Below are 26,037 nucleotides of genomic sequence, written 5' to 3' on the forward strand. Positions count from 1 at the left end.
ATAGCAACTGCATGACTTTTTATAGGCATAACATGGCAGTAGCGTGAAGTGAGAACTAGCAAAAGACTAATTCTCGTGAGATACGTGTATAAGTATTTGTATATGAAGTTACTCTGCGTGAAATAAGTTGATGTAATGGCATAGGTAAACTACTGTATCAGCAATTATATAGCTAGAGCGAGTCAGAAAATAGACAACCATTCATCACGAAGTCAGAGTCCAGAATGAGTATGCGAACGTTGAAGTATGAAAATGCTGGGTGGAGCTAACTAGTCAATTCATCAAAGAGCCAATGATGTAGCTGTAAGAGTGCATTTTCAAACAAGTCAGGCATTGGGTGATGAGAAGGCCTTAGGTAGAATATTTAATTTTAATGTAAGATGGTGTAAGAAAAAAGAACATGAATTAAAATAAATGGCTAAAATTACAAAAATTAGAATAATAGAGTACAGAGCAAGATTTACAATAATTTAAATGCAAAAGGACGTATCCGGTCATTTTCTGTTGTTTTGATCATAGTAATTGTAGTTCATAATTGGGATGAAAATATTATATCATTTGTTTATATTTCTGAAAAAATTCAGTGCAATTTTTGATACAGTTACTGATTTCATTTACATATAGTTCATTGTAAATTACCTTGTTTCTTATGTACCACTGGCAATTAGCCATATGTCTTTGTGTAACATTTTGAATTTGCTGTATTTTTTTCATCTTTGAATGACATACAAAATCCCAGATAGGACATGCGTAGGTAATGATAGGCCACAATATGGTCTTACACGAGTACTTTGTTTTCTATAGAGTACCCCGAAACTTATTCAAAATATATGTAGCATGTGCAGACCATGTAAGTCTTTGGTCTAGAATAACACCAAGGTATTTCACTTAATTGGCCCACTGAATTCTAGTACTGTACATACTGAGAGTGATATTTCAATCAACGTTTCTTTTGTTGATGAAAACAGCTTCAGATTTTTCCCACATTGATCTTAATTTTCCATCTAATCATGCAGGACTCTAGTGTTTGGATGTGTCCTTGTAATAATGATTACAGTAAAATAAAGACAATTACAGGAAAGAAAAATCATTAAGCATTATTACACTTCATTATTATTTGCAATAAACTGTTTGTGAGGGGTAGAAAGAAAAAGGAAAATAATTTGAAAACAAAAACTACATTAAAAAAAAAGCACTGAAATAAATTACATATTAATTACTGTATTAAGCTATAAAACATACCTCTAAGTTATATAAAAGCTTAAAGGGAGAAATTGGATAGGAGACATCAAATAGATTTTTTAAAATTTCTTTTGGTGACTCTGGACGTTCTTTTGTTGGAGAATTAATGGTAAACTTTTTTGGACTAGACCTTGGGCTGCTTTTCGGAGTTCCAGGTGATGGTATCTCAACAACTTTCTGTAAATGAAAATACATTTAAAAATACACTGCAGCATAAAAAGATTCTGAAAAATATATATTATAATAGTATGTGAAGAAAAAATTCTTTTTAACATGAATTTATTTAAATTAAGTTAGAAACTGTTGAAGAATAATAGAAAGTCCACAATATCATAAACATTTCATTTTAAACTATACATCATAAGCAGCCAAATTTCAAATACTCGGGAACCATATCTATAGTTCATTAGGGCCACAGTAAAAGTATATTATTCTAAAAATATTTAAACCGTTTTTTAATAAAAAGAACTTTTTAAAATGAATTAAAGTTGATTTGGTTTTTATGTGATTATGTCAAAGCCTTGAGGGCTATCTGCCTAAGGGAAGGGATGCCTTTGTGGAGGACTTTCTAAGGGAAACTGGCTCATATACACGTTATACATGGGGAAAATCATGAAAATGCTGATGCAGCCAGCCCATCTGTGGGATTCAAATCTAGGACCAAATATCAGTGTTCAGTGACTTTACTGCTCGGCTGCAGGTGGGCAACGAATTAAGGATTTCACATTTTGCAAGTAATATAATTACTTATAAATAAATAAGTATCATTACCCTCACCCCGTAATCAAGAAATATGATTCTACAATATACAGATTTTGAAAATTCTTTGTAAAGTAAGCTTTTTGGGGGAAACTATATTTTTTTTCATATTTTTAATTCCCTTCTTCAGATTACAGCTATGAAATGATTTTAACAGATGTGAGTTAAAATAGTAAGTGCCTGTTAGATTATTATAAAAACAAATGATGTTGTTCTCAGGCACATTTTATACTTATTCGAAAAATAAAAAACTTTTTTTAACTCTTTGCTTATTATGCACTTTGAAAAGAATAAAAAAACTATGGCAAGATAGCACGCACTGAACAGAAGACTGCAATCCATATATTAAACTTACTTTACTTTTAAATAAAAGGAAAATTTAATAATGATTTTCTCATTAAAATATTACATAAACACATACAATTAATATTTGGAATAATACATAAAAATCGCCTCATCATTTAATTAAATCAAATGCATAATCTTGTTCATGAGGCGAATTTTAGTTTTCCCTAGTGTAAGTTAGAATTATGCACGATTAGAGTTATCTGTGAAAAACTGAGGTATATCAGTAATGTAACATGCTGCAGATATATCTGACTTCTCTGCAATCCTGATAGCCACGACTTGTAAAATAAGCCTCATCTTGGCAGCAAATCACAGAAAAAGAATCATTTGTCCTTTATTTACTTTTTTAACAATTAGCTTCAGCAAGTATTTTGAAGCTGTTCCTACATTATTAAATGCATAATGTAATAAAAATTGAAAACTGCTGATTGTTAAAAAAGTTCACTGTGCCATACTGTCTGCTTCAAATTGTAATCAGATTTCAAAAATAAAAATACAATAACTAGCTGGCATTCAACTAACTGAAAAGATTTTTAAAAAATCAGAACATTTTAAGAATTTTTTTTTAAACAATGAAAGTAAGCAAAATTAATTCTTGGCAATGAGAGTGCTTGAAGTACTACAATAAGCTCTCTGGTCTTGGCCTCCAGATTCGTACCTCAAAATTTCTAGGGTCATGGAGCAATAATCAGAGGTTCAAACATAGTAGTCCCTTTGGAAAGGTTGTTTCTGACCATCTTATCGCCAGTTCTATAGAACATCACAGCTTATCTCAGATTATCGACCCCTCCGAAACTTGAAACAGTTAGCTTTTGAAATAATTAATAATGCCCCTATGGATGCTGTTCACATGTATATGGATGGCAGTAAACTTGTTAATGACAGTTCTGGCAGTGGCATTTATATTAGATTTCGGGATCAAGAAATACAAATTCAAAGAAGAAATCCAGACTTCTGCTTGGTATTTTGAAGCGAGCTTATTGCAATTCTGGAGCGTCTGGACTCTATCGTGTGGCTTCCTAGTGTTAGTAAAAGTGCCATCCAGCACTCGGCTGATTGGCATAATGTAAAGGATAGTACAAGTGCAGACATCCTCAGGAAACTAAAACTACTTTCCCTTTCTCATCAGATCCACTTTGAGTGGATTCCGTCCCAGGTCGATGTTTCTGGGAATGAGATTACGGACAGCTTGGCTAGAGCTGGTGATAGCGAGACCGCAACACCTGCCACTCCTCTTACTTATATGGAGCTACTTTCTAAATGCAAAACAAAAAATAAGGCCATTTGAATGGTCCCACCAGTGCATCCATGGTGTCAGAGTAAGTGCCCTGGTGGCTCCTTGGTTCAGAGCAGCAATAGACAAGATCAAACTGCACTACTTTCTTAATGGCCATCTGTTATCAATGACTTTTGTCAGTGGTAATAAACACTTCGAAATATGCACTAAGTGTTCTTCCGCATACGCCTCTCCTGACCAGTAAAAAGTTAAAGGTCTCCATATCTTGTTTGGGGCTTACCAGGCAGGACTTGGTTCAAGATCCCCTTTTTGTACTAGACTCTTTCAGGGTAAATGAGCTCATAGACTTGATCTAGCTCTGCTGGTCACGGGGATGAGAAACAACAATAACGAGACTGCTAAATAACCAGTTGATTTGACTTTTCCAGGAAATGCTTCACAAATTAGTGCCTGGATGTTGGAGGGGGAAGGATACTAGTACATCACAAAAAATATCAGTGAATGATATGAGAAAGGAAAAAAAAAAAAAAATCACCCTTGAATTATTCAAATTTATATTCTGAATGAGCAAACAAATGAATTACATATCTGCAAATTTTTATGTATGTTATTTTTGTATAATGAGATGAACTCTTATTAAGTACAGTATAATTTCAATAATCCACACTTCTTAGGACCAACAATTGTGAGAATTAGAGAATTCTGTGAATTATAGATCATGTCTTAGTGTAGTTTGTTTACATTTTTTCTTATATAATTTTTACATTAAATTTGAACTTTAGGAAATACTTAATCAAGATTTATTATTAAAATTATATTTTTTAATATATTTAAATGCAAAGAACATGGCTTTTTTTGGCAAAGGCTACTTTTACAACAAGTAATGACTATCAGGATTGCAGAGAGGTCAGATTTTTCTGCAACATGCTATATTTAGAGATATACCTCAGTTTCTCTCAAATAACTCTAAATATGCAAAATTCTAACTAAATATGCATCCAAGTTCAGTTTCTTTGTATATAAACATAAATATGCATAAATAACTCTAAATATGCATCCAAGTTCAGTTTCTTTGTATATAAATATTTTCAAAGAGGGAAAATGCTAGAAGAAAAAGAGATAAATTAAAGGTTTTCTTTTTTTTTTTTTTTCAAGAACTCTTCCAAAAAAACACATCACAGTACCTTATACCAGTGATTCTCAACCTTTTGACTAATGCGTACCATCTAAACAAAAACTGAAAACCTTTAGTACCACCCCTACAAAGTGCTATTACCACCACCTCTTTTGAACAAAGCTCAGATTGCATAAATTTATGAATGTTAGAGAAAAATCTCAATCAGGATGTAGGGGTTTTAATTTTTGAATTTAATAGCTAAAAATACTTTGCTTCTTAGCATACCACTTATTTTTCTGTTGTGTACCACCAGTTGAGAACCCCTGCTTTATACAAAAGGAAAACTGTATATCCACTTGCAAAATTACTTTTTACATGACTTTTTTAGCTCTGTAACAAAAAGAAAAATTACGTAAATAAATCAATACACCTTTTACAAAAAACATCAGGGATGTAATTTTCCCTAAACTAAATCTACCATTAAGTTCTGAGCATGTGTTGTTGGATTAATAGCATCACTAGCGGCCAACAAATGCTAGAATTGAAATTTTATATGTTTATTAAAAGTAAATTTGTCTTTATTTCTGGCAAATTACCACTGTTGCCATGTTTTCACATAAGTCTTTACAAGGGTTACCCCCTTTTATGAATCTATCTCTATTGACTGGTAATAAAAACCGCTTGTCTTGTTATGTGGAATGGTTTGGTTTAAGTGATTATGGCAAAACCTTGAGGGCTATTTGCCCATGGGGAAGGATGCCTTCATGGAGGACTTTCTAAGGGAAACTGGATCATATACACATTACACATGGGGAAAACTACAAAAACGTCCATGCAGCCAGCCCGTTCACGGAATTCAAACCCCAGACTGAACTACTAGTGCTGAGCGACTTTACCGCTCGGCCGCTGGTGGGCTGTTATGTGGAATGTAAATAATCAGTTGTGAAGTGCATTTTATTTGAAACTCAGCACCTACAGAAATGTACATAATTAATTTTTTTACATATATTAGCTATTGAAGCTCAAAATTAATACTGAAGGACAGTATATTATCCACTTAAAACTAATGCCGTATATAAAAAGAAAAATTTACAAATTCATGATGTGTGATTAATACAAAAACAGAGTTTTGCAGAACTTTACTAATTACAGAAAAAAATTTCTTTAATTAAAATATGTTATAAATTTGTTTGTTAAAAAACTTAATTGTATATATTAGAAAAAATTACTATTAAATTTGACAGGCTGGCTTTTCTAAAAACTGATATATATACGTGAAGTACCAGCTTTTGTCAGAAATAAATAGATTGTTGAAGAATCATAAATGTAGTCATAGCTTAAATTATCAGATGATAAGTTTAAAAAACAGGATCCATTTATTATTGGTCAGGAGAAAATAGCAGTTACAAAATCAGATATCTGGAGTAAATAAAAAAGAACTACCATATATATCCGCGTATAAGTCAATACCGCGTATAAGTCGACCCCCCACTTCGACATAAAAAATTCGTAGAAAATAAGAAACCCGCGTATAAGTCGATCCCCCACTTTCGAAATTGATCGAGAAAAAATGTTTTTAAGTACTACATTTATTCAAAATCATCTGAGAAAAAAAAGTAAATATACGATAAAAAATACCTTGGTAAATAAACAAAATAAAAATCCCTCAACGTCCGATTCATGGTCAGATTCGCCAAACATTTCATAGAACTCTTCTGTCGTCATTGACTCGTCATCATACATATTTTCAATCTAGAACTCTGTATTGTTACAATCACTACTAGAGCCTTCGTCGTCATTTTCACTTTCAAAACCAGCATCATCTTCCGTGCCGTCTAGTTCGTTTTGCTAATACAACATTTTTTAAATGATTTTATAATCATTTCAGAGGGCATTTCGTTCCAAGCATCTTTAACCCACTGAGCAATTAATGTAATATCGGGCTTTTTAATGTTGCCTCCCTTTGTAAATGTTGGTCGACCGGAACTAATCCACTCTGCCCAATATTTTCTAACATTTACTTTGAAGGGATTATTGAGGCAGACATCTAAGGGTTGAAGGACGGATGTCAATCCTCCCGGAATTACGGCCACAGTTGTTTTTAGGTGTTTTGTCCCTTCTTCAGAAAAGTGTCCACGAAAAGAATCATATACTAAAAGAGAAGGTTTTTTGAAAGCTGCTCCCACATAATTTAAGTCATGAAATTACTTGAGTAAGTGACTTATTTGATAAGTCGTCCAATTTGAGTGCGGGTAGAAAACAACTGCATTATATAAAGAAATTTTTGAACTTCCAATTTTTTTAATTTTTTATGGCCCCGCGTATAAGTAGACCCCCCACTTTGAAGTCTTTTTTTTTTTTTGTCCAAAATATCTCGACTTATACGCGGATATATACGGTACTAATAACATTTTGTATGAAGTTTACTGCATCGTGACATTTAAGAAAAAGCCCCCGATATTCTTTTGCGAGTCCTTTTATAGCCTCTGGAAAGGCGGAGCTTCCAAGAAATGATGTCAGACTCGTCAGCCAATCCAGTTCGCTTTAAATATTTACAGAAAATTCTATAACTGTACATGTAGAAAAGGCGGGAAAAACAACTTGACCACGGGGCTGTGGATTTAATTCCACGTACTTTCAAATAAGAGAATGTCACCAGTAAAACTGAAAAGAACATACAGTTAGAATTTTAAGTGTATTCTTAAAGCCCCTGATATTATTACAAATATATATATATATATTATATATATATATTTTAATGAAAAAGAAATGCAGATTATTGAAATTAAGGTATAATTATAAACACTGGGAGATTATGCAAAACGCTAGATTTCATAATTTTTACGAAACTGATTTTTTAAATTTAAACATATAAAAATATGAATTTTTTGTCATTGAAACATTTTTGTAACTGGAAATACATGTCTATGGCCAACAATAGGCAATATAAAGGCCACATATGACACTTCCAATGACACAGTATATGTGTATGTGTGTGTATGCATGCACACATAACTATGGTGTGGTGTATTTAATTATGGCAAAGCACACTAGGGCTATCTGCCTAAGGGAAGATATGCCTTCATGGAGGACTTTCTAAGGGAAACTGGCTCGTATACACGTTACACATGGGGAAAACCACGAAAATGCCCATGCAGCCAGCCCGTTAGCGGGATTCGAACCTCGGTCCGAACTACCAGTGTTCAGCGAATTTACCGCTCGGCCGCTGGTGGGCCCACACATAACTATGCAAGATGTCAGAAAAAATGTATAAATGGTCTCAGTTCAAAGTAATAGCTGCCACAATAAATTACAAGATTTCTCTTACCTTAGCACTTATGGAATCCAGAGCATCTAATATTGATGGATCGGTAGGGATTAAACGTAACAGACTGCGAACTTGAGAAGTTATGCTAAAAATAAAAAAAAATCATTTTTTTTAATTACAGTACAAAGATTCCAATTAATAAAAGAAAACACTTCATTGTTACATATATAAATTCACATATGATACACAGCTTAACATAAATGCATGCCCAACTTAAAAAACTGTACTTCCTGTACTGTAACACTGCAATGTTATTTTACATTACAAATCTGTTTATGTTACCTAATGATACACATATTATAGCTACAACTGCACTGATTTTATTAAAGTAACATGCACAACTCATACTGTTAAGATATTTGTAATCACATTCTTGCTGGTTAAAAGGAAGTATAGCTTTCTGTCACGTCTGATACATTCATTAGCTTTCAGCCAGGTCCGAGTTATTCTGAAACTTAAATCTCATTCTGTATGTTACTTTTGATTGGTTATTTATTGTGTCTTGCTTATGATTTGTTAAACATTGATCTGTTGTAAAGTTACATATATGACCTCTGTAACCGCTTATGGCTGCTAGTGCTTGTATTATTCTGCTTGTACTTACTTATTTCTGCTTGCATGTAACTCTGCGTGTATCTCTGCATATCTCAGTAATAAATATTTGCTTTGCGAACCATGGCATTTTCTATGTTTAACACATATAAAATAGTATTCTGTAAAAATATGTATGGCAATCAATGCTATGCATAAAATTGTAAGAGGAAGTTCCAACTTGCTTAAAAAACAATCATATTGGCATAACAGTTCAAACGAAAGCCCATCTGTGAACGATAATGACAAATTATTGCATGTTATGGTACAGTTCCGTATGACTTTTATGTAAGGTGATTCATAAGGTTGTTTTCATTTTGTGATTTTGCGTTGATTCACTATAAATGTCCGTTTCACTTTTCAAACTGTTACCACCAAATATCACCAACCTGTATTATATTTAAAGAAATTAAATAATGAAGAATCCACATACATATATGTATGTTTCTCGCATTGTGATAATACAACAGTACATAGAGCCATCGAATTTTGAATGATGCGAATATAGTAATCCTACTGCGAATATGGGCATATGGAAGCCCAAATTTGAAATTTGGAATTTGTTTTATTATTGACTTCATATTTTGTAAATCTTTAACGAATTTCTGATTAACAAATTCAAGGATTTCAAAGTGACCAATGGCAATGTTGTACAGAAAAAAACACTTTTGTCTCCAGTGCACGACTCTGTATCAGAAATTCTTAAGATATGCTTAATTTAAAACTATTTTGCAATACTGCTCTTAAACTGAATTTTATGGTTTAAGTGCGAAGAACGTGATAGTTAATAAATAAAGGTAACAGACAAATTGTTAAAAAAAAAAAAAAAAAAACTTTAGACGTAATTTTAAAAAACTTTTTTTTTTTTTTTTTTTTTTTTTTTTTTTTTGCATGAAGGTTATCAGCACTGTTCTTACCAATGCAGTTATCCATTATCATTCTAATTAAATGAGTATTGGGGTTTTCTCATTTAGATGCCATGGTTCATTACAGGCCAACACATCATAATCATAAAAAGAACTGACGAGTACTATGCAGAGACAGTTTATAAATTTTACAGAAACTGGTCATAACACTGCCCCTATTAATGCAATAATTATGCAACTGATACAGAAATTCAAGGAATCTGGGTCAAGTGCGATAATAAAATCTCTTGGATTAAATTATACCAGTTGTGCAGCACAGTGTGTATGCCAAGAAACTGCTTTGCTGTAGTTCACAACACTTGAAAATGTGAACATTATTAGCACAATGAATACAGACAAAAGATCTTTGTATGCACATATCCACATAAGGAAAAACTATGAAAATGCCCATGTAGCCTGCCAATTCATCAGAATTTTAACTCAGTAGTCTTATCCACTTGTCTACTGGTGGCCTATGAAAAAATAACAAAAGGAGGACAATTTTTCAATAAAACAATTCTTCAGACACTAAACACATTTTCATTTTTCTGGATTTTTCCACAGTTTAAACTGCTGCATTTGGGATCAAAACTTCGGGGTGATCCAAACGCACCAAATGCAACTCAACAGCCTCAAATGGAAGTCCCCTTTGGTTACAAATATCTTGAATTGGGGTATTGAAGCTTAGGTACCATTACCAGAAGTTTAGCCAAAGTTATGCAAGAGCCATGACACTTGTGGAGGATTGCTATAAAGCACTAAATCAAAATGCCATAAAGGGATGACAGCTAGAAAAATTTCTCAGGACCTCACTGCTGCTTTTAGAACAATAATTTTCAGGCAAACTGTATATAAACACCAAAAAGAATAGGACTTTTACACCCAGCAACCAATGGTATGTCTGCCCCTTAACAAGAGAGAGCCAAATTTTTTGCAGCAGGAGGGAGCTTCGGATGCACTAACATCCCTCCAATAGGAAAAAAATTGATCTCATTAATGGAAGTTGAATCATGGTGTTGAGTGGCATGCTGGTGGTGACACTGGTGATAGAACACATCACAGGATGTCACAGATGCCATTTTTGCCAATTTTGGTTTCAGCTGCATATCATAAAACATATACTCTCAGTTTATTTCTTATGTTAATATTGGCTACTTCATAGCATTGGATATCTATATACAAAATCTCTTAATCATAAACCAAAAATGTTTTTGATATATGGCATGCTTTGTATTTGGAACCCTGATTTTGGACACTGTCGTGCACATACTCGGTAAGGGGATGCTACCAACCAAGCCTGCCGGAAGAACAATTAAGCCAACGACTTATAGCTGAAAGGGGAGGAAAAAAAATCTGGCAATGAGAAGAAGATACGTGCTTGATGCGAGAAGAATGGCATGCTCGTGGGAAAAAAATTTGAAATTAATTTTTCTGTATTCCGAGTTTTTTTTTTTTTTTTTTTTTTTTTTTTTTTTGTGTGTGTGTGTGTGTGTGTGAAGAACTGAAAGGTGCAACGTATTACTTGTGCGTTTGATGTAATTGTGAATAAAAACAATACTTTGTGAAAAGATAATCTGTATTTACAAAATTAAAATATAGCTCATGTTATTGTTAAAGCTGCATAAGTGTCCCATTTTATTTTCTGCAAATAGTGTTGACTAATAACATTCATGAGTGGATGGAAACAAGCCGACAAAGATTAATTGGTCCAAGAATCGTTTTTGACAGACACTAAATATACTATGGGCATATTCAATATAATAGTAGTAGTATACTTGATATACAATGTAAAATGGTATAACTTAATATACTACAGGTCACTTCTGAAGGAAGCAAAAGTTTAATGACTTGGTTTGGAATTTGAAATTATGACAATTTCAGTAAATTTTATTAAATATGACTGAATTTAGTAAATAAAAATTCAGGAAATTTGATTCACCCAAATTTTACTTACATGCAAAATGTATTATAACAATAATGTAGCCAGTTTTTAGCAGAGCAATTTAAGGAAATTTTTTATTAGCTAAAAAGTCTGCATATTTTAGATGAAACAAAATACTTACTTTGGATCATCATATGTTGACAGCTGATATAATTTCTCAAACACTTGTCCTCCAGTTGCCATAACAACTCCAGGTAAAACTTTCTCCTGAAAATTAAATAAGAATAAAATCTGTATCATTATCAAAAAGCAGATACAATTATAATTTAAAATTAGCAAACAATATTAATCTTTTGATAATTACATACACCAACAGAATAAAATGACAAAATTTCGGTTTGAATTTTCAGTTAAAAATACAAAATATAAAATTTAAATAAACAAATATAAATTTTTATACAAAATTCTACATAAAAGTTTGCAAAAATATATCAAATTTGCTAACTATTTTATATTTCTCACTTATTCAGTTACAGCAAGTTATGTAAAACATTTTTACATTGATGTATTGCATGGAATTCAACTTCATCAATACACTAGTTTTGCTCTGAGGTTTTCCTTTAAACCCAGGTTTGGAGTGCTTTTTTATTTTTTTCCCAATGATAAACTATAAATGACTATAATTATTTCAAAATTATCCATATGTAAAGAAAAGACAAAAATCATTCTGGATTGCCTTAATTAGCACAATTCCAGAGAACACTTCAAAAGAGTATGAAACAAAGGAAAAAGATTCATACAAAACATGTTAGAAAATTTTATTGAATAATCTAAAAATGTGATGGTCTTGGCTTGGGTCATGAATGATTCTACGGTAAAAGATTTTTGGTATCCTGTAACATAATAACAACCATCATTCTCCTTATTCAGCCAAAAAATACTGTAACAAAAGATGACTTCATAAATGCTTTCTAATTATACAAATATCACTGCATTTGAAATTTACATTGTAATGGTGATATCTGTGTAGATGATGGAAGAAAACTGTTGTAATGCATCTTAAAACATTCTGTGAACATTTTAGTTATTATATTGTACTTCTACATATCAGCATAAACTAGTTCATCATAATCACTGAAGCAGAAGCACATTTGCATTTAGAAAGAGCACATCAGATGCTGGGCTACTAAGCTATGACAAGCATAATTATGCAAAAGAAGCTCAGTTTATTTTAACAAAAAATTACAATATAATACGATTACTTATGCCAGTCAAAATGGAAAAATATGCAGTTTTTGTTTTTATAGAATGCAGCAATTTAATTGAAGTTGAAAGATGTCTATTGTATAATATTTCCTGAGAGAATTATTCTTAATTTTTTTTAATTGCTGTCAATGTAACAAAATGAACTTAACAAAAAAAAAAAAAAAAAAGAAGTATCTTTTGATAAAACTGTACAACAAAAATCCAAATTATTTAATATGACCCTTATGGGTTCTTACATGGACTACTTAAATGGAGAATACTTTTATTCATTAAATAGAGATAAAAACAAACCTGTTCCAACACGTATGAGTGATGATGACTTGATGAGGCACAATCAGAAATGGATACAGAACCGTAATTAGAAAAATTCCTAGATTCCTGAAATAGATGCACAATTAAATACAAAAACACAACATTAAATTATTAAGGAAACTGATAAAAATAATCCATTAAATAACTACAATGTAAACGTAGCAGAAACAGAAGACATACCTGCGTTAAGTTTTGCTGAAGATATGTTGACATACCACTGCCAAGAAACTTAACTATTAAAATTTGGCCATCACGAAAATTAAGCTGATTCATGAGGCACTGCTCCTTATTCCTTGGAAGCTGTGTAAATGTACAATCAAATATATGCATTTTTAAGTGACATATTATAAGTAATCATCTTAAAATGAATGAAAGATAAAAGGAATTTTAAAAAACATCACCATATTCATCTAATTACAAACCAAATTAAAAAAAAAAAAAAAAAAAGGAAAAAAAAAGGAAAAAAAATTCCAACGCCATTGATTAAAATACATCTCTTGGTTTAGAATTCATATCATTAAATGTTCGGTATAATTTCTTTATTTATATTCATTTTTGATTTCCTGGAATCAGCTTATAACTGAATAAATATGAAATTTATAAAACAACTAATTAAAATGTTAAAATTATTTTGGACATTAATGCATCACCAAAAAACAGAATTTTCATCCACAGAAAAATTTAAATATCACTTTTATTGAATTGGCTACAGTCAAGGAACACACAGCCTTTTAAAACTTTATCAACATTTTGAAATTTATCTGGGATATATGATTTTTTTTTTTTTTTTTTTTAATTTCTCTAGAACACATCTTAAGTCTAAAACTTAGGCAATAACATTCATTTAATGTACACTTCTGTTGTTTCCTTCTTTATTTTATTCTCCAAAATTATTCACAGTTAACTTTAAAATTTTATTATTAACTTAATTTGTTTTAATTCAGTAGTTCAAAATAAACTTTAAAATTTAAAAAAAAATCTTAAAAATACAAACTTGTTTTTCAGACAGCCTACATCATGTTTCATTTTTTCATAACATACACATTCTATAACTGACCCAATGCATGTTTCTGTAATAAAAATCTTTCAATTTTCATGACATATTTTAAGATGTGTGCATGTGTTGTGTTAGGCAAACCTTCATTTAGAGTTTAACACATATGAACATTTATATTTCTTTCCCTCTATCTGGCAATGCATTTTATTACCTAAATGATTATATTTACTAATTAACAAAGAATCACACTTTTAAGATTATTATATTTACTTTACTTACAGAAAAAATTTTTCTTATACAAGAACTATAGCTACCCTACATGAAAAGTTAGTTATCTCAATTATGAAGACATAAATTATGAACTTTTGCTGAAGATATTTTTTGGCTAACTGTGAACAAACTGAATTTTAAATCATTATATATACTTCATGAAATGTCCATTTCTTTTCTTTGCTTAATTATATTAATGTACTAAATACAGCACTTTCAACTGAGCAACAGCAAAAATTGTTTCTGCAGTTCAAAGTATTTCTGAATTTCTGATATCCGATGTACTATTGGAAAAACTATCTACATGCTAGTATTCAAATTTACAGATTTTATGAAAGACTAGCCATTAAAATAATAATGCCCGTTATAAAAAATTAACAACGAAATATTTTAGTATTTCAACTAGGGAAACTAACTCCAGTTTCCTCCTACATAAGTAATAATTACACAAAAGTAATAATTACTTTTAATTTTTGCCTGAAGAAAACATTTAACAGTCTAACTAAGGTAATTTCTCCAATTCTTTTGAAAACTTTTGGATTCATAAGTTTACTGTATGAAATGCATCAACTCACTAATTCACAAAGATTATGGCAAATTATTACTCTATGTGTTCTTATCTCACCAGAATAATACAGAGAGAACTAACATTGCAAAATACAAAAATCATAAATTAATAAATATATGCATTCAAAAGCACAATTGGCCATCCTTCCAAAAAAGAGTGAAAAAATTATTTTAAAAAGAAATAACACAGATAAGCTTTCAGGGTGTATAATTTTAACTCCCTTATTATTTATGAATATAGATTTAATGATATGGACTCAGCTATAGAATGTGTATGGATTTAAATAATATATTAGTAGGGGGAAAGAATAAATGAAACACACCTATAAATGCAGATAAAATTATTTTTTTAATATCTTCTATATGTAACACATGCATATATAAAATAAATAAAAACCTGAAATAATTTGTTAGCAATGTATCTTACAGAATTATCATCTTGATATAAGTGAAGCTGAGCTGGACTTTGGTGGAAATACTGTGCAATTCTTTGCTTGAAGGAGCCAAATGTCTCATTACTGTGTGTCTATTAAAATAATAATAATAACATATTAGTTATTGTGTATATATCTAAATAAAATGAATTATGAGAAATTAAACATTCCAGCAGCCACAAATTAAATGCCCATTGCCAAGAACAATAAATATATTTTCTATGAATAGCATATATATTTTATTTTTATTAAATATATTTTAAATTGCATCTATTTCATTCAATATTTTAGCTTTTGTAATTTTTTAAAAATATGACTCAACCTTTGTTCCCAATGCACTGCACTTCCTGCTGTGGAATAAACGTTGCATACATCTTGGCTCATTGTTTTCATCCTTGCTCAACTCAGTGACAAAAAAAATGCTGTTTTCTGAAAATGATTTGGTTGAATTAATAGATCATACCTAATACTACCTTAGATATTTCTGAATGGCAGCAAATCCAGTTATCTGGCATGATTTATTAACTTAGTTTCAAACATTCTTGTAAGATATCTGCCAAATGCAGACATAAATTTCCATACTAAAATATGCCACCAGTTATGAAGAGAAGCACTGTAGTTTATAAAACCTCATTAACACACTAAATTAGTATCAATATGTACTAAAGAAGATCAACTAACATAACTTCTTATGACTCCCTAAACCATCACATCCTCTGAAATGTGAGGCATTCAACATGTTTGGAAGAATCATCCTACTCACTGCATCAGCAGCATATTATCTGCTATCAATAAAGCTGAAGTAAATGTAGGATTTATCGCTGATTATAGTCGCTGATATGTCAATTTATCACTGATATGTCAATTTGCTATGCAGAACAGCTTGAACATAGTGCTTACAACTCTACTTCTTCAAGATTACTAAAAATCATCTGCCAAGTGTTAGATGGGCTGGAAGATTCAATGATTGAATGATGGCAGGTATCATTACTCATCTAAAGACTGATGTAGAATGATCATTATGCTCATTAATCACCCTTCACACTTCAAATTCACATGATAAATACTTCTTAATACCTCTAAACATACAGATGGACCATCATATTTCTTCTATTCAAATGTGCCACAACATGTTTATCAAAATAAAAATTTTTAACTTCTTTGAAATTATTTATTCTTCAAAATTTATCAATGAGCTTTGAATAAGTTCATTACATGCCAATCCAACAACTCGCACAACAGATTTTCCCTTATACAGTACAAAGTCCGTAATCCAGATGTCCATTATCCGGAATGATCTATAATACGGACTTCAAAGCCACAAACTTTACGCATGCATGTAAAGAATGCGCGTAATGTATGCTTTATGTATGCGCACGTTGAAAGAAATGTTTAATAAAGTAAACAAATAAATATTAAGCTTTTGTTTTGTAAAATTTGATACCCTTTAGATCATAACTGCTCTTTATTTCATAAATTATGGTTTCATATTTTTAATTGTATAATTTTTGCATGCCATCTTACCAGATTTAAATTGATGATTTATAATCCGGAAAAAACCCCTAATCCGGAATCGCCGAAGTCCCTACGAGTCCGGATTACAGACTTTGTACTGTATCAATAACATGATAATCTACATAATCTGGAATTATTTATTAACATCACAAATTTTGCTTTTCTAAATTTTCTTTTAAATTATTTTTTCTTCAAAATTTATCAAGAAGCCTTGTATAAGTTCATTACCTGCCAATCTAACAACTCACACAACAGATTTTCCCTTATACGAGGATTGGAACTTTAATAGTTCCAACACAGCTGAAAAAATGCTACGCAACGAAACCAAAGAATATCGCATATACCAAACGTGAACTACATACCTACCTTACCTCTCAGCAAAAAGACTCGTCCTGCCTACGTCACGCGCATGAGGAGTGACGCGAAGAACGGATCCTTGTATTAGCTCGCGGTCTAAAGTAAGTGTTGTCAGGATGTTTTCAAAACAAGAACAACGATGTTGGATAAAAATTGAATGTGCCAGAGGTCGTACAGCACGACATTGTCATTAAGGGCTTTAAGAGGCTTGCGGGGAATCTGCATTGCCTTACAGAACCATAGCAAGATGGGTGAAAGCATTCAATGAAGGACGCCCAAACATGGCAGACATGCTGTGGCCAGGTCGTTCAAGTGTCAGCGATGCAGACGTGCAAGCTGTTGCCGTACTAACGGACAGTGATCACCACCAAACGATTCATCAGCTGGCCGGACAAACAGGATTAGCGCATACGACTGTGCTGCACATTCTGAAGGAACGCTTGTCCATGAGAAAAATTGCTTCACGATGCGTTCCACATCAATTGACGGAAATGCAGAAATGGCTACCATACAATGCTGCCCGAACCCACCTGGAGCGCTATGAGCGCGAAGGAGATGCTTTTTTACGCTGCATTATTACGCTGGATGAGACTTGGGTCCGATCGTACCAGCCAGAACTGAAACACCAATCAAATGAATGGCGTCATCACGGGTCACCATGACGTTCGAAATTTCGTCAGAACCCCAGCAATGTGAAAGTTATGGTGATTCTTGTGTACAACTGTGATGGTGTCATCCTAATGCATACTGTTCCCCCCCACAGCAGACCGTCACTGAGCAGTATTACTGCTCATTTTTGGAGCACAATCTCCAACCAGCTTTGAGAAAAAAACGGCGACACTTTCTGCAAAACGCTCCTCTCATTTTGCATGACAATGCTCGGCCGCATGCAGCGCAAGCTGTGACTGATTTGTTCAAGCGATGGGGCTGGGAAGTGCTTTACCATCCACCATACTCCCCAGATATAAGCCCTTGTGACTATGACTTAATTAATAAGATGAAGGAATCACTTCGTGGCACTCGCTTCCAAACTGTTCCTGAGATTCTTGCGGCAGTAGACCGGTCCATTCAAACTACCAACAAAACAGGCGCTGTTACAGGTATTCTGCGACTTCCACATCGCTGGAAATGGGTTGTACACAATGCTGGCGACTATATTGAAGGACTGTAAAACATGGTGACATGAATCACTTTCGTATTCCTTGTAAATAAATAGTTGCCACTATTAAAGTTCTAACCCTCATATCAATAACATGATAATCTACATAATATGGGATTATTTATTAACATCACAAACTATGCTTTTCTAAATTTTCCAGCATTTATAACAAGCAGTTCTAGGCACTTCAAATTTGATTTTATTCATTGCATACTATTTAAACTCATCATGTTTCTTCATTTGTTTGTAATCTTCTACAATTTACAAATTTATCTCACATAAAGCTTCCAACCCCCTTCATTATTACAACATTCTTTTCAGCTAAAGAGTCTATTTCCTCTTTTACAAATTTAACATTTTATTTTATCCCTATTTTATCCTTGATGCTACTTAATATAAATTAATACCACTGCACTTGTGGACTTACAAATATATTATATTTTTTAATTATTATTATTCTAAATAAGCTAAAAAATGTTTACATACTTTCATTTCTAAATTATTAAATTATTCATCACTTAACTTTCAAATGTTTTGATCCTCCTATGTTTGAATTTAAGAAACAATATACACTTTTAGACAACAAAACAAAACAAAACAAAACAAAAAAACACGCACCACGACGCACCGAGAAGATATAAAAAAAAATTGGATACAAATTGATATGCATACAGGTTTCAACGGAAAATTCAAAATTTTACATTTTGGCTGCCAATGAATGAACGGTTGTTGCTACAGCGCATCTGATCTGTACAACTGGCAGGATGTTTAAGAGAGAAATTACGATTCCAGGTCATAAATTCTTCACAAATTTCATTCCTTGTACTCTGGTAGACATTAATTATGCCTCGCATACAGTTGCGTGGACGATGGTCTGGGGTGCCATTTCATTTCATAGTAGGATCCCTTTGATTGTCATCTGTTGCAACCTTACAGCACAGCGGTACGTCGACGAAGTTCTAAGGCTCATTGTGTTGCCCTTCATGTCTCGCCACCCTGGGCTTACATTTCAGCAAGATAATGCACGCCCCCACACTGCACATGTTTCTACTGCTTGCTTTAGTGCTTGCCGAACATTACCTTGGCCAGCAAGATCACCGAATCTTTCTCCTATTGAGCACGTTTGGAGCATTATGGGCAGGGCCCTCCAACCAGCTCAGGATGTTGACGATCTAACGCACGAGTTGAATAGAATTTGGCACGATATCCCTCAGGAGGACATCCGCAACCTCTATCAATCGATGCCAAGCTGATTAACTGCTTGAATAAGGGCCAGAGGTGGACAAACGCGTTACTGACTTTTTAACTTTGTGAAGCTCTATCACTTCAATAAATCATCCAATTTTTCTCAAACTGTAATCATTTGTTTTTCTGTGCATGTACATCACTTCTACCAATTTTCGTCCCATTCAGATAACTCCTTTTTGGTGAGTTTTTTTTTTTTTTTTTTTTTTTTGTCTAAGAATGTATTTATACCTACACAGTATATTTTATATATCCCATTTCAAATTTAGAATAACATTATTTGAATTTCTACTTTTGCATCCTTTATTTGGGAGAAGGAGATAATTCAACACATTACTGATATATAGAATGCTTTTTTAAAACTCCACCGCAACAATTTAATTTTAAAACACTCACCACAACAACATATTCCTCTTTCGTAGAATCAATACAAATTTTAAGTAACAATGGATGACCTAAAAAGGATGTTCCGTGAGGAAGTATTGTTCTTGGTGAAAGGTGACTTTCTTCTATAGATGATATATAACGCTCTGCTATTTGCAATAAACGGCAGATATTTTGAAATTTTGTAGACCTGAAATGTATAAAAATTTAATTCAATTTATAGTCAAAGGACCAATATTACATATTAACCAAAATAATTATACAGCAATATAAAAAATAATTATGATAGACAATTCATAACTCAAAACATGCATAAAAAAAGCCATGTTTCAGACAAACATTCTCTAGCTTAACAATAAAAGAATGTTTAATGAAGCTATAGAAATATACATATGAACACACACATTGAAAGAAAAAACAACAATTAGCTTGCTTAATAATGCAAAACTGATATGCATAGTAATCAACATATAAAACTGCCAAATAACATTATCCCCTTCCCTATAATGACAGTAGAAAGAAAAACATAAATAAAGATATAATGTATACAATGTACATTCAAAATGTTGTGTGGTTAACTAATTCTGTGAAATTAATTATTATGTAACTGCATAACAAATGATTTAATTACTAGAATGAGATACTGCATCATAGCGACTATTTTTTTTTAACCTGGTGTTCTTGTATTACATAAAATTTGCTGCCAATCTATAACAGAAATAAACTCATTTTTTATCTAGTAACATAATAATATAATAGTTAATATAGGAGCATATTAATGATGGTGGAAATAGATTTATGGTCCAAAGCTCTAAAGGGCATATGTGCCAAACACAGGATTTATTGTATATACGCTAAATAGAGAAAAAGTTTTAAAAGCAACATCACACTTATAAAATTTAGGCAAGTAGTAAGATAATGAAATGGTGGGATAAAATTATGATTAAGATTCAGATAATGATCTATGCAGTATAGATTTAAAATCATAACATATCTGATTCATTAAAATATATAGCATTAAAATTCTAACATAAAACCTCAAGATAAAATCAAATTAAATAATAGAGACCTTTTTCTTTCAGATACTGAAACAAATTGGTATTGACCTCTCTTCCGATTAAACGGTCGAGAGGCAGGTCACAGCTATTAAAATACTTCTGACAAAGACTATCAAAATATTGACACTCAATTAAAATGTGATGGACTGACAGACAAACATTACAATTTGGACAAACAGGCTCATTCTCAGCTTTTAGTAGATAGCTATGTGTCACTCTAGTGTGACCTATTCTAAGCCAAGTAAAAGAACTTCCTTCTTACGATTTCTAATACAATCCCAGAGCCTTATTTTAGGCTTCACCGTTCTTAACTTGTTACAAGATTAGAAGTCCCAAAATCACTGCCACTTTTTTAAGATCCTTTGTTTGATGACACGACTGATATCTCTCAAAGGGATGAGGTGACCAGAGAGTTCAATAGCAGATTTTGCTTTGATGTCTCATGAGAAATAAAGTGTTTATTATTATAATTTTTACAATACTGATTTCTTTAAATTTAAAAGTATCGAAATATGAATATTTGCATCATTTAAAACACTTCTGTAACTGCAAGTCTATGTGTACAGCTGCAAAAATAAAGAATTTTTGTGAACAAAGTGTGTATATACTTACTTAAAGTCCACTGATGCTGCTTCAATTACAAGGAATAGATACAGTTAAATGAAAACTAAATAAAATATCTGCATGAAAAAACTACTACACAATTATTAATTCTGAAAAAAAAATTAAATAATAAAGACTTGCCAAAAAATGTTTTTAAATCCAATTAAAAAAAAGCAGCAAACAATATACTTTCAAAGAAAATGGTTAAAATAAACAAACATAATAAAAGCATATTTATTTGCAGTTAACGCTTTGGTGGTTGTGAATAACTTTGCAACTGAATTACATGCAAGCTGAATTTGCATTAATGATTTCTTTCTTAAAACTTAAAAGACAAATAAAACTGTCAGTTCACACAGTTGAGTTGGCCTCCTCTTAGAAAAACATTGTTTGTAACATAAACGTTTTTGTGTTACAGACAAACACAAATTCGGGAAAACTAATTTGTTTTACTGACAACAGATACTTTCAAAGGTACTGCTTTACTGCATACAGGACAGGACATAAAAAAGTGCAGGGGGCACCATAACATCGTCATAGACAAATTGGTATTGCCATACTGCACTAACCTTTTCTGGCATTTATTGACTATAAGGTACTGTATACAGTTTTTGCATAGTGAAGTAGAATTTAGTTAAACAATTCATGCAATACTCATACTTCAGTTTGCCAATAATGTAGTACCTAAAATGGCACAGAAAATGAAGAAAAATCAATAACCTTCATTTAATTAAGAAAAAGAGATAGAAGAAAAGATCTTCAGCAGCTAAAGTTATTAGTTTGATGAAAATTTAAATATTTGCTCTGTTAGTTTGGGAGGGGGGAATAAGGAAGACTCATGATCCAAAAAACATAGAATAGATGAGGTTAACTAATTGGCCTTGATTCAGTTTTGGAAATATTCTACTGTGCATATTTATCACTAGCACTTTTATTCCATGATCACAGCTATTGAAATAATTTATTATGCAACAGTAAATATACATTATTTCAAAGATAAACATGTCTTTCATTTTATTTTATTTTATTCTTAAGAACACCTGTTTTTCCCCCCTTTCTGAATCAGTCTCTATTGTAATAAATTATTATGTGGAAGATATAAAGTATCCATGTATTTATCATTAATCTGATATCAGTGTGAATGAGTTTCTTCAGCAATATTAGAAATGTTCTATTAATACTAAAGCAATGTTTATTAAAAATTCAAACTGCAACAGCATGAGAAGTTTAAAAAATAAATAGGTAAATATATTTCTTAATGTTTGTAGTTAATTGTTGTATATTATACCAATTTATTGTTTAATATTTACTCTTTATTGCTTAATAATACGGACAATGTTTATTAAAAAAATAAAATTTACAGCATTTTACATGTTTAAAGAAAAAAATAATTTATATGTTAAAATTTACATTTAAAAATTTCATTAAAAAATATATGAAGCACACTTTTCAAAAGAGTCGCTGAAAATGAGGTCCACTAAAGAAAGCAACTGAAAGACAAAAAAAAAAAAAAAAGATGCTTCTTTTAAATAGCTTGGCAAATAGATTTTGCATAGTAAAGAAGTGATTATTTTGATAACCTTCAGAGTTACTGGGAAAGAAAAACAATAATTATGATTATTGGTTTCTGTTACCTGAATATTGCAAGGTCTATATAAATTATATGTGAATTTTAATCTTACTGTGAAAACTCTCTATTTAAAGCAATAGCTTTATAATTTTAAAAGTTTATTAAAATAAATCAGAAAACAAATAACAAACAGACTATGAAAAAAAAAATGATACTTTAATTGATGGTTAAGAACACAACAGAAAACAATTACAAATAACTGAAATGCATGCTGGTACAGTGAAATGGTAGAGAAGGGGATACATAAAAATGATTGATGAATACATTTTCCAGCAGTCAAAGCAATTTCATTTTTTATGCTTAATGTTTTTTAAACACTGCAGGTTTTATTTATTTTACAAAACATTTAGCATTTATACAATACCTTAATGAAGAATTATAGAAAAATTCTGTAGTTTTTTTTTTATTATTTATTTTAAAATTAATTAAAAAATGTCAATTTAATAAACATACCTTTTTGATGTTGGAGATGAAGCTACTTCAGATACAGAAACTGCAGTCAGTGTCTTGGTTGCACTGGAAACAGCTGTACCCATAGCAGTACCATTTATTGCTGAAGATACACTCTAATAAAAATTATTTCATTCATAAATTCCAATTTGAAGTAAATTTTATGAAAAATAAAAAAATTTCTCATGCAATTCAATTATAATTTGCAACGTCTTTTAATAGATTTTGTAAAAAAAAATTTTTTTTTAAAAACTGTTATTTACAGTAACTAACAAATTCTAAATTATACAAGTTTACAAAAAAAAAAAAAGTCAGCGAGGGCAAAAATTTATTTTTGACATTATATTGAGCTTGATGTATGTTATTCTTTTAAAGCATGGTTAGAACAGAAAACTAAAATAACTCTGTAAAATCTATCTAAATTAAAATGACTACATTTATTACTATATTTATTTCAATTGCAAAAACTCTGCACTTTCTTTTCTTTAATTAAATCAGATATAGCTAACTTGAAATATTACGAGAGCCCGGAACATGTCATATACATATAAAATATAAAAAATACGATGGCTTTGCTCTACGCGAACACGCAACTTTTAATTAATTTTCTGTAATTTAGGATCTTCTCCCTAGATCAGTACCTTCTAGAATTTGCTAGCCTATTATGTAACCGCTACTATAAATACTGAGTGTGCGCCATTTTGGCGTCAAAAGAAGCTTGCCTCTCCTCCTGTGCTATACATCTCGCTGCTGCTTGATCTATCTTTCCTTTGTTAGAAATAATAATGACGCATTAAGTTAAACTTTAGTCATAATTGGTTTAAACTACTATTGAATATGTGATTTAGAGAATTTCATATGAAGTAAAGCATGATCTATGGTAAAAATTGAATTAAAGCAATGGAATAAAGATGTACCATTAAAAGCTAAATCAACCTGCCTCTTCATTTGGATTAGCCTTACCACTCTACAAAAAACCATGCCTCAACTTTGATACCGAAATATCACATACATACATATATATTACTAATTTAATATTAAAATAAATCGTTTTATTCACACTTTACTCTTCTACCATTATTAACAAGTGCTTTTTATTTTCAAAGGAACATTTTTCAAATTTATTTCAATAATGATAATTACATACTTTGGCCATTTTTTATAAATTTTGCCAGTAATTCCAAGACAAAATTGACTTTAAATCAAATTCCTTTTTGAAATAAAATTTTATAAATATATCCGGATTTGAAACTGCTTACAGTTCATAAGGAAAATATGCAGAAGCAATAGACTATAGTTATAGATTGAAACTCCTGTCTGAGCATCAAAAAATGTATTCCTTTCTAAAAAAAGAAAAATAAAACTATTCTCTTCCTTTAAAGGAAACTTCAGATTTTTATATTAATTTTAATATGAGTAATGAATGAACAGAAATATTTACTTTATGGCTATGTGTAAAAAAACTGATGCAGCTTAGTGGCATAAACAAAGTGGCATTAGTGGTCACAGTTTAAATAAAAGAATGCAGAAGACTGCAAAATTGCTAGATGAAATTTAAAGAACACATAAAATATATTACCAAAGATCTCAATCTTTTAATGATTGACACTGGAATTAACAATTGACATTTGAGTCAATTTTAACCCTCTGAGTGGCTAAAGGTTTAGGCCCAAAACTCAAAGAGACAACCCACAGTATAGTCTAGTCTATATTATTATCATAACCTGAAGGTATAAAAGCCATTAATTCCATTCACATCTGCAGAACATGGTTTAAGCCATGAGAAGGTAAAGTTGCGCATGCATAAATCATGGATCGAATGTCAGTTCATGTTTGCTTTGCTGTGACTGATCAATTCTCATGCCAAAAGTCTAAAATATTTAAGTAAAATACTCATACATGTTTTTGTGATGTAGCAAGGTCTGGTTGCCTAGCAACAAAGCTCAGCTTATATCTCTCATGGTCACACAACCCTCATGAATTGATATGGAACTGTTTGATATTTTCTTGATCATAATTCCAAAATGGCCTTCAAACTTTGTACCTTGACTTTTTTCCTTTACAGAGTAGTCAATTTGGCACAATGTTATGTTTTATTCTTTTTCGAAAACAAGTACAGAAAATTTTGGTACATTTGAGATTTTAAGATTTGAGATTTTTCAGTTTTATATGAATTTTAATGTCTAAATGAAAATTTAATTGAATAATTTTTTAGTTTCTGATCTCAAATGAACCAGGAGTACGAAACATGTTTTAGAAACATATTAATCAACTTTTATGATGCTTTAATTCATTTTCCCCTGATGAGTTCTGAATTAGAGTTTCAGTAAAAGGAGATTAATTTTTACAAGGGTTCATTCAAGGTTGACAAGGACTTTTAT

The 26,037-nt window shown here is 31.3% G+C and overlaps 1 protein-coding gene across 1 annotated transcript in view; it reads right to left on the reverse strand.

Annotated features, from left to right (window-relative positions):
• Nucleotides 1-26,037, reverse strand: part of LOC118188695 (ubiquitin carboxyl-terminal hydrolase 24-like) — a 208,863-nt gene that overhangs the window by 114,965 nt on the left and 67,861 nt on the right. The window contains exons 22-29 of the mRNA XM_035359190.2: nt 23,660-23,772; nt 19,928-20,105; nt 15,249-15,347; nt 13,168-13,287; nt 12,967-13,053; nt 11,591-11,676; nt 8,032-8,116; nt 1,243-1,419 (exon numbers count right to left, since the gene is read on the reverse strand). Of these exons, the coding sequence (XP_035215081.1) occupies nt 1,243-1,419; nt 8,032-8,116; nt 11,591-11,676; nt 12,967-13,053; nt 13,168-13,287; nt 15,249-15,347; nt 19,928-20,105; nt 23,660-23,772 (945 nt within the window). The remainder of the gene's footprint in view (nt 1-1,242; nt 1,420-8,031; nt 8,117-11,590; nt 11,677-12,966; nt 13,054-13,167; nt 13,288-15,248; nt 15,348-19,927; nt 20,106-23,659; nt 23,773-26,037) is intronic.

This window comes from Stegodyphus dumicola, chromosome 4, assembly GCF_044657685.1.
Source record: "Stegodyphus dumicola isolate Sdum_Otavi_A_Nest chromosome 4, ASM4465768v1".
Taxonomy (NCBI): Eukaryota; Metazoa; Arthropoda; class Arachnida; order Araneae; family Eresidae; genus Stegodyphus; species Stegodyphus dumicola.